General features: G+C 38.9%; 1 protein-coding gene across 2 annotated transcripts; it reads right to left on the reverse strand.

Annotated features, from left to right (window-relative positions):
* Nucleotides 1-208: 208 nt before the first annotated feature.
* Nucleotides 209-4,317, reverse strand: LOC112200041 (F-box protein At3g07870). 2 transcript variants are annotated; one of them, XR_005810157.1, is made up of 2 exons: nucleotides 1,460-4,317; nucleotides 209-685 (listed from the first exon to the last, which is right to left on the reverse strand). XR_005810157.1 is itself a non-coding variant. In XM_024341038.2 (2 exons), exon 1 carries the CDS (start codon nucleotides 4,094-4,096, stop codon nucleotides 2,903-2,905), a length of 1,194 nt encoding a protein of 397 aa, XP_024196806.1. In that variant the 5' UTR covers nucleotides 4,097-4,316; the 3' UTR covers nucleotides 209-685; nucleotides 2,894-2,902. The 2 variants fall into 2 exon arrangements, 1 of the variants encoding a protein (XP_024196806.1); XM_024341038.2 differs by having other exon boundaries at nucleotides 2,894-4,316.
* Between the last annotated feature and the right edge of the window lie 6,569 nt (nucleotides 4,318-10,886).

Here is a 10,886-nt window from a genome sequence, read left to right on the forward strand (position 1 = left end):
TTCTTGAATCAGGGTTTGGCTATTTGTTTCAGGGTTAGGGCTTCGTGCTAATAACGTGTTTAAGGAAAACTGAATTGGGAGAGAATTGAATCAGACTTTTATTGATAATAGGGGTCTCTTTATATAGAGGATTACAAGCATAAAGATATAATTGTACATGGAAACATAATCGTGCATTGATTGGATATCTCTTAAGATTCTCTGAGAATATCTCTAATATAAACTCTATTTCAACTAGAGCAAGTAACCTCGAGTTTTGGTCAGACACATATTTTGAATTTACTCGAACAATTCTAGAGTTTTACTAACATTACAGTGAGCCAAGTTAGAACATAATCATAATTATGAGCAATTTGATAAAATCAAGAAATTAGATTCGCTACATTATGCTAGTTGAATCTAGGAGTCACTCCTAGTTGGAGCAAAGGCCTCGCCCCTCATAATTGCAAACCAGTTACAAAGTAGACATCTTCAAAATACTGTTCATCGCCCCCAAATGACAGACAACATGCTTTCAATCACCTAAAATCATCAACCGATCGTTAGTCTCTCCCACATTACTAAAGCACCTGACTTTAATATCAGCTTGCTCTCCTAATTGATTGGCATCGCGATTCTAAACCTTTCTAGTCTTGTGCAATTCCTATTAATGTCCCCATGGTAATTGCTTCTTTCTGAATATCCCCTGCATCATTATCATCAAATGTAAAGATAACCCACTTTATCAACCAAATTGGAAGAGAAATGGCATATACAGCCTAAGACTAAAATAATTGCCAATCAAACTTTAGGGGAAATATAGTCAGCAACAAAATGACAAAAAATAAAAATAAAAAAACAAATGAAATACAAACTTTTACATCCCTGTTCCCTTCGCACATCACTATATTTTTATTTTACAAGAACTAAACACACGTGGTGTCTACTCTTTTTTTTTTTAAAGAATTCCACAAATGGCCACTCAACTATGACTCATTCGACACTTTGGTCACTGAAGTTTCAAATATATCACTTGGGTCACTCAACTATTACACTGTCAAAAAAAATTAACAAAGTGACTTAAGTGATTGACAGTGTAATAGTTGAGTAACCAAAATTATATATTTGAAACTTCAGTGACCAAAGTGTCGAATGAGTCATAGTTGAGTGACCATTTGTGAAATTTTCCCCTCTTTTTTTTATCAAGTGTCTACTGTTACCCGAGCACACACACAAAGCTGATAACAACAGGTTTCCACAATTATATCAGTAATAGCACCCAACTTCTATCTCACCCCACAGCCTAAAAGCCACTGAAACAAAAGCTTCTATGTTATAACACACTACTTGATAGCAAATTTCTTGATCCTTCTCCAAAAAAATAAATAAATAAACACTTAATAGCTGAAAGGCATTCCCCAATACACAGCCAACAAATATTGAGACAATTTAAAATAGTGTCCAAGTCAACAACACTCACTCTTTAGAGATTGGAACTGAAAGGAATCCCACAAGCAGCATCATATCAGTCATAAAAACGGCTTCCAAATTGCACAAAACATGGAAAGATGAAATGCGTAACTAGGTCTGACAAAAACCTTCAAGCTACACTACCGGAGGTATTTAGTTATCTTTTCTTGTAAGGGCTGTGGAAACAGTTAAATTGGTAAATAATAGCAACATATTTTTTGGTAATTTAAAAGGAACCTAAAGATAGAAAGAGAAAGACACATCAAAACACTACTCTTGTCAAACATGCCAATTGAAAAAGTTGCCAGATGAACCCTAGAAGCAGTAGGATTCACTTGTTCTGAACACATTCAAGCAAGCAATATCATTTTCTCTAACCTAGCTCAAGAGCTTAATACCCCCTCCAAGGTGGATTCCCTATTGTTCAGCTGTCATTCATTTCTAGATTCAGGAGTAGATATGTTTTAAGCTTTATCAGGTTCAGAAATTTAAGAAATCAGATACCATTGGGCAAGAAGATAAATTGATTACATATTTGTCGTTTGTATACAGCAGTCCTTCAATTTTTCAGTTCTTGATCTTGTGCACCAGCTGTAAAGCATTTACAACCTAACAAAAGTAGAAGAAGCCAAAGAAGGCCATACATCGAGCGCTAGAAAAGGTATTTGTGACTTATCCTAAACCTAGTGAATTTCACATCCAGGGAATCACAAATTCAATTCAAAACAACTGTGCCATTATTGAAATAACAAGCAGCATACTGTATATTGGTAAGCCAGGGGGAATACACCATAGATAAAAGCCACTCCCACTAATAGGGAATTTAATGAAAAATGCAGAAATAATCATATAAAACTACCTAGCATGTTTTATTCTGAAAAAAAGTGCAACAATACTTTTAGGAGATTACAAACCAACAAGAACTCAACAGACTGCAGGCCAAAATCAAATCACAAACTTAAACGTGCATGCAAACCTTAATAAGATCAATAGAATCTGGGTCTCTCCCTTAGAACTATGTACAATTCCTATATACTTTCACCCATTAAAGGTAATCACAGTTTAACTACATACAAAAAATATTACTATAAATCAAGCATCATAAAGGCTTCTCAATACATGTCCAACTCATAAACACAATCCTTTCATAGAAACAATTGACTCATACTTGCAAGCAAGGTCGAATAACCACCACAATCTAGAATATTGTATAATGTGTAACAAATCTCTTTTTTGCAACTTGTAAGAATGGCTTATCTAATGTCTTGATAATTTTATGTAGGAAAATGTAGTAATCAAAATTCAATGGCCAAGAATTAATCTGCAATTGACTGGCCAAGTTAAACATAACTACACAGCTTAAACATCCTATCAGTATTCAAAATCATTATGAAGTTTGAAATTGCAAAGACACAATGATTAACTAGGTATTTATATAAACTACCTCTGAACTCTAACCAGCAATCGCATGTTTGAGTGAAACAAAGCTTGGACTATGAACACATGCCCCGTGAACGACCAATGGCATCCTGTCAACCTCAAGCCTGACAAGGCCCCTTTTACCAAGACTATGAACCTGCAGCTCATGCTTAAAAAACAACAATACGTGCCCCTCCTCTGTAACTCTCAATACTCGAGGTACATTTGGATGAGCACGAAATGTGCCTCTAAGTTTGTCTTTAATGTCATACTCTTTGGTCCAAGACTCTGCAACACCATAATCCTTCATCACCCAAACACTGATTGTATTCTTGTAACAAGCATTTACAGTGAGACAACCTCCCAACACACCAAGCTCGAGTTCAACCTTCCCGGCACGGAATGAACCAAGCGGTAATGGTAACTCCTCGAAATGCTCGCTCTCAACATCAAATGCACAAATGACAAAAGCGTTCTCGAGCTTCAGCTTCAGCTTGCCAGTTCCAACAATCCAATGAATAACTCCATTAAGATAAACCCCAGATGACTGAATCCAACAAGGGTATACAGAGCTGCCAATGCTTCTCCAAATCCCAGAGCCAACAGTCAAAACCATCACCTCCACCTCACCCTCAGACCCTTTCCTCGGAATCGAAGCCATAACCAACTTATATACATTACTCACAGGACTAAACCCAAATCCACAAACAAATGAACAATTGATTCTACCCCTCGGCCTGGGAAGAGTTAAAAACTCACCGAGAATTGGATTCGAAATGTAGAACTGACCACTGTTATACCTGACGGCGAGTAAGCCGTTGCAGGAGCCCACAACGTCGAGGTAAGGGGTGAGGTCATTAGGGTCCTCGGCGAGCTTTATTACGGCGCCGTTTCGGACGTGGGGCTCGACCAGGTAGAAGCTGCGGCAGCGCTTGATGAGAAGCGAAGGGGGCGTGAGGGAGAGGAGGTATCGGGCGAAGTGGGGGTCGGAGAGAGAATGTCTCCATGACTTGCAGACGCAGCGGCATTGGATGAGAGTGGTGATTGGGAGTTTGGAGAAGATCTCGACTGTGATGTGGTTGGGCAATAGGAGGATGCAGGGTTTAGGGTCTTCTTCTTGTTGTTGTTGTGAGGGAGGTGAATCAGTGGGGATAGGGCAGAGTTTGGGTTTCTTCATGATTGGTAGTGAAGGCGATCGGGTTGTTGCAGGGAATTTAAGGACTTTCATGGGAGGCCGTAGATTTCCAGTGTCGTTATGCTTTATAGGAATTTGGCAGTGAAGGCGATGGGGCTGTTGCAGGGAATTTAAGAAGGACTTTCATGGAAGGTCGTTATGCTTCATAGGAATTTGGCAGGGAAGGCGACGGGGCTGTTGCAGTGAATTTAAGGAGGGACTTTCATGGGAATTTCAGTCACACCACACTAGCGAGGAAACAACTCCGTCCACTTCCAAAGATTCTTCCAAATAGAACAATAGTCTATATTATTATTAAGAGAACTCATTTTGTCGATCAAAATAAACGTGTAAAGACACGAATAATCATTAGTTAAAGGCGAACATTTACATACATTTAAACAAGAATTTCAGCAATAAAATCCGAAATAACCTACGTATGCTTATGCAAACCAAGTTCTAACTTTTAAGGGACGCATTCTAAGTAAAAGAAATCATTTAATTAGCCGTCACTTACCAATCACGCAATTGTAGTACGAATAAGTAAACTAGAAAGTAAAAACATCTTAAAAAACTCATAGAAGTTCTCCTAACTGACACTGGCTTAATAACCTAAGAAAATAAAATTAACCAACAACAAGCTTCTTCCCGCACCATCCAACTTTGCCAAAAAAAAATCCTCTTTGTTTTTTTCTTTTTCTCAACTCCACCTTCGAGCTTCAAAGCCCTCTTCTTGCCAGCAGTACCATAAGTAAGGGAGTTTGGTCAAGCTCCCCACATGCCTTCCCCTTTTCTTCTTTGCACTGCTACTGCCCAAGGTTTTAAATATCTGCGATATATCCGATATCTCCCCCGATGTCTCCTTTTTTCGACGGACCGATATATTTAGGGGGGTAAATATCTTATCTTTCACCGTTTCTGCGAAATTTCTCCGACATCGTCAAATATCCCCGATATATTAGATATTTACGATATATCCCCGATAAAGTGAAGAAATATCTGTAAAATTTGAGGTAAAAATATGGCTGTTTTTTTTTAGGTTAATACAGATTGTATGCTTTAGAGATGCAAAGGAATCATTTGGGTCAACCATAGCAAGAAATACAAGAGAAACCAGAAAAACAGGTTTGTGGTATATGTATACATTAAAACACACACACACACATATAATTTCTTTAATAGAAAATGTTGATCTACTATAGCAGTAACTCATTGTAGTAGCTTTACAGCTGATTGGTGGGCACAATGGGGGTATTCTGCACCAAACATGCAGAAAATTGCAATGCGTATTTTGGCACAAACGGCTTCTTCTTCTGCGTGTGAGAGAAATTGGAGTACATTTGCTATTATTCATACCAAGCAAAGGAACCGTTTGGCATATCAGAAGTTGGAAAAGCTTGTATACTGCTACTACAACATGAAGCTGCGGCTGCGAGATAAATAGGCAAAGAATAATGTGGTCAATGAAAACAACTATATAGATCTACTTCATGTTGCAAGCGAGCTGCTTGATAATGGCATTGATCCACTTCATGATTGGATTATGCCGGCACACCTCGATGATGAAGCTGGAAGACCTCTTCCACAAGTTGTAGAAACTGCAACTAATGCTGGAATCAACGTAGAGAGAGTCTTATCTGAAGAAGTTGTTAAAAACCCAGAAGATAATTCAGATAGTGATGATGCGTGGGGTGGTACAGCCGTACAGCAACTCCAGATAGTTCTGATGATGGTGGAAAGGGTGGAAGCGGAATAGGTGGTGGAGGTGAAAGACATGACTATGGAGAATCTTCTGTGGATGGAGGATTCCAATTTACATGTGAAGGTAATTTTGATCATACCACCCAAGATGAAGACCACGGAGTGAGAACAGCTGGCCATGGTGCTCAAGAGAAGACCCGATATGGGAGGAGGACAAGAGGTGCAACTGATGATCAAAGTACCCCATCTGATGTTTCTTCAATTGCCTTAAGTTTTGACTCAATCAGTTTAAGCACAGAGCGCAGTGGGATCTCAAATGAATCTCATGAAGGCAACAATCAATTTGGTTATGATGCTTATGGATATAATCAATATGGAGAAGTATATGATCAGTCATCTAATTGGGTTCATCCTTATTATCCCCTTATAGGAGAAACAGTCGGCAGCTCTAAAGAGATCTATAACTATCATGTTCATCACTACAATTCGCACTATATGGGTCATATGTCTTGGTCTGATTATTGCATTTTCGTAGACCAGCGAGCGGCTTTTCAACCACCTAGAGTCTCTTTTTGGATGTAGATGAAGTTGACATTCATATGTATTTATATGTAGTTCTAAATTTCTAATAAATTTACTTTTTTCAAAAACGACATTTTCTTACCCTGTATCCCCGATATATCCCCGATATTTCCGACATCTCCCTTTTTCAAAGAACCGATATATACAACGATACCGATATTTAAAACCTAGTACTGCCCACTTGTGTCATTTGTTACTAGCCTCATATCTGCAGGCAACAGGTTCTTAACTTCACCTTCTTTAGAAAAATGGTGACCTCTACATCAATCCTAGACCTGCTTTTACCAGTCATTGTTTCCACCATCGAGTCAGCTTTCTCAAGCTCCCTAATTGTCAGTGATACATCATTTAACTTAATTTACCGGTTTATTAGTCATTTGGACGATAAACAATAATTATCATTAATTTTTACCTTCATTTCGAACTTTTAGTATACCCATAAATTGATTTTTAATTTCATTCGTCTTTTGAGAAAACTTTCTTCACAAAAGTTGTAGAGGATGTTAAACTGAATCCATAGACATGTGGCACCTTTAAATCGGAGTTCGTACGCCAAAGTTATGGGCTAAAAACTGAAATTACCATTTTCAAGCCTTAGTATAAAAGGAAAATTTTTAAGAATAGTATATGAGGTTTGGGCCACTGAGAATTAAGGTTGATATACTTTACAAAACTTCATAATGGTGTCTAGGATTCAAAACCCAACCCAACATAAGTACATACCGTCAGTTAGTTCGTTACGGCACATGCCACTATGAATCATTAGTAGGGAAAATTTGTATTTTTGTATTGTCTCTTCCTCTCCATCTTGCTCTCTCTCTCCCCCATGGCGGCCAAGAACAGCAAGACGACTGGTTCTAGTCTTCTCCAGGTCTCAAACCCACAAGAGGACTCAGCTCATCTCCTTTGACATTTTTTCAGCCAAACCCAAGTTGTTACCTCCATTAATAATCCTTCTCTCGATTTTCATGTTCCCCATTTCAACTTTTCTTAAAGCCCATTCTCTCTCTCTCTCTCTCTCTCTCTCTCTCTCTCTCTCTCTCTCTCTCTCTCTCTCTCTCTCTCTCTCTCTCTCTCTCTCTCTCTCTCTCTCTCTCTGAGCCAAAACAGCTTAATTTAAGCACTTTGAGATATGTGGGTTTTGTCAAAGTTTCAAACCGTTCAAAAGTAAAACGTCTTTTGATCAGTTGCTCTCTCTCTCTCTCTCTCTCTCTCTCTCTCTCTCTCTCTCTCTCTCTCTCTCTCTCTCTCTCTCTCTCTCTAAGAGCCAAAACAGCTTAATTTAAGCACTTTGAGATATGGGTTTTGTCAAAGTTTCAAACCGTTCAAAAGTAAAACGTCTTTCGATCAGTTGCTCATAGATGGCTTTGATGCCGAGTAGATATGGCAGCAAATCGACATCCAATCCCACATGTTCATCTCGAGCCTCATTAAAGCGATATGAGAAGAATCTGCCGGAGACCAAGAAGCTGAAGGTGGTTTTGGACAGAGAGGAGAAGGTTATGGAAGCTGAGAAGGAGGAAGACGGCGAGGAATTTGATGAGAAATTGGAGGATGGGGTTCTAGGTTTTAGTTCTGAACTTGAAATCTTGAACTGAAAAAAAGAGAGAGAAGCAAATGGAGGAAGGCAAGGATGGCATTAGAATGGTACGATCCCTCCATCACTCCAGAATGAAAGGAGCGATCTCGTAGTTCTTGGTCTATGAAGATACGTTGTTAGGTGCTCTGTTTTATTTTTCCATTGAGGCCGAACCTAAACCTGTGCTCGAGAGATAGCTGTCCATATAATGATAAGGGATGTATGGATTCTTGAGAAGAGAGGAGCTGTGGTGGTCCCTCCCGAACTTTCCGGATCCTATTAGTGAATAAAAAGTTGGATCTACATTGGATCTCACTTGAATTGCCCCATCTATCCTCCTGAGGAGAGGTTTGTTTTCAAACCCTGGTTCGAACAGGAGAAGTACGCCATGTTAATGTACCTTGGATGATCAACATCTCAGGGTTAGGCGCTGATGAGCACATTGAACTATCCATGTGGTTGAGAGCCCTCACAGCCTAAGCACAACGATGTAATTATCAAGGGCGCGCTCTACCACTGAGCTAATAGCCCGCCGTGCGGGCCTCCGGGCCAAAAGCGAGAGAAACCCCATCCCTCTCTATGCTGGTTCAAATCCAGCTCGGCCCAAAAATTTGTCGATCTACCACGAAATGGTATCATATAAACCATTTTGTTCTCTCCATAAATGCCTGATCCCTCAATACGGAAGAGAATTTTTCTTCTCTGATATATCTAGAGCACTATTTATTTACTCTATTTTTCCAACAAATTAGAATCTGTAAGTATAAAATAAAATCTAAGGAGAGGGGTAAAGAAAAAACCATTTTTCATTGAAAGAGTAATTATCTTCGTTTTGTTGGATAATGTAGGTTATGACAAGAAATCTAGTTTACTAATTCTAAAACGTTTAATTAGTCGAATGTATCAACAGAATCATTTTATTATTTCCATTAATGATTCAAATCAAAATAAATTTTTGGGATACAACAAAAATTTGTATTCTCAAATGATATCAGAGGAGCCTTAATTTGGATTGAAAATCCATTAATTAATATATCTATATATATTTCAAAATAAAAAATTATAAAAAATTCAGACAAGAACACACGCAATGGAGCTGTAGACAATTAAGTGAAATCCAATCCACGAAATAATTTGATCTATGGACAGCATCATTTTAGTAAAGGTCGTAATGTCAAAGGAATCATTACCGTAAGGCATAGAGGGGGAGGTCATAAGTGTCTATACCATAAAATCAATTTTCGACGGAATGAAAAAGATATATATACCAAAAATTATGAAAACAAACTTTAGTTTGTTCAATTTTTTAATGATATAAAACAACGAAAAGGCTCCTGTATATTCCATATAAAAATAAATAAATAAATTATCTTAATTAATTGTTTCTGATTCACCAGTTCTTATTTCTTTTCTTTTGAAAGCGATCGATTAATAAAAAAAATTAAGATATATAAAATAAAACTTAAATAAAATTTCCCAAGGTTTTTTTTTAGGGGAAAGGAAGATATATTCCTGTGATCGAAAAGATCAAACGACCATACAAGGTCAAGCTAGGAGATCCGAAGATCACCCATTACATTCGTTGCTCAAGTAGTGCACTGACTACACATTAAAATGACTACTAGCCTAGACTACTCCGCCTTGATCAATAAGAAGCTATAACACCAAAAGAATCAGTACATCCGCCTAAGACCTTCTTGGTGTACATCAGTGCTGACCCTTGGACACATTGTAACAACCCAAAGAAACAAGGTATACAGGGCCAAGGCCCACTGCACCCACCAGTAAAAGATGGAGCATTATTACACAAAATAAAGGGAAAAATGCACCAACAGTGTCTGGACACTGTGAGGACTGTCAAAATGATACCTGAACTTACAAAGTTATCAATGTGATACCTGGACTCATATTTTCGTATCAACGTAGTACCTACGACCAAATTCCGTCACAGATCAGTTAAATTTAAGGGTAAAATTGTCTTTTTACACATTTTTATTAAAAAAAAAAAAAACAGAAGAAATTTCTTATTTCTTCTCTCTCTCCTCTCACTCTCCTTCTCTTTCATGATCAAAATCCCAATCCAATTAGTATGAACCTAACATTTCTTCATGTTCATATTCTCAATTGTTCATGTTCTTGATTGGTGGCAGTCTGCCTCAATTAGTGGCAATACCAGCAGCTGCGGCGAGGACCACGAGGTCCGCGCCCCGAAGAAGCGGCCGAGCATTGGATCCAGGATGAGCCCCGAAGTGCACCACCACCAACACCGCCCACCCAACCTAGAGCGTCTCTCTCCAACAATCCGCATACCAGATCGAAATAGTAGCCAGACCCAACAGCAGCGGCCATGGAAGATTGAAACAGCAACCTGTCCAAACCATTGGTAATGCCGCCACCGTCACTGTAAGCCACCGCCGCCGTAATTGAACGCCCACTGAACCCAATCTAGAGCCACCCCCACCAAACGTCACCCCCGGTGCGTTACCGTCTTCAAACCAGATCGAACCGGCAACCAGATCCCACTCAGGCAGCCATGGCGATCCGATCTGATCCCATACTCCTCTCAGCCCTTCGACTCACTTACCTTCATCTCCCACAACGAAACAACCACTCCGGCAGCCATGGCGATCGGATCTGATCCCATACTCCTCTCAGCCCTTCGACCCACTTACCTTCATCTCCCACAACGAAACAACCTCTCCAGGCCGCCATTGGAGCCCTCAACACCATGAATTGAACACTGAACCTAGCACATAGAACCTAAGCACAACACCAGTCCAACAATAAGGCGTACTCGCACCGTCGGGGAAGAACTCCGAAGAAGAAGAAGAAAGAAAGAAATAAAAAAGAAGAAAGAAAGAAATAAATAAAAAAGAAGAAAGAAAGAAAGAAATAAAAAAGAAGAAAGAAATAAATAAATAAAAAAGAATAAAGAAAGAAAAAAAAAAATTTGAGGGTAAATCGGTCGTTTTGCCCTCATTT

The sequence above is a fragment of the Rosa chinensis genome, chromosome 4 (genome assembly GCF_002994745.2).
Source record: "Rosa chinensis cultivar Old Blush chromosome 4, RchiOBHm-V2, whole genome shotgun sequence".
Taxonomy (NCBI): Eukaryota; Viridiplantae; Streptophyta; class Magnoliopsida; order Rosales; family Rosaceae; genus Rosa; species Rosa chinensis.

Coding starts and splice junctions, on each gene's coding strand:
- LOC112200041 (XM_024341038.2), bottom strand. CDS start 4,096: ATGAAAGTCCTTAAATTCCCTGCAACAACCCGATCGCCTTCACTACCA.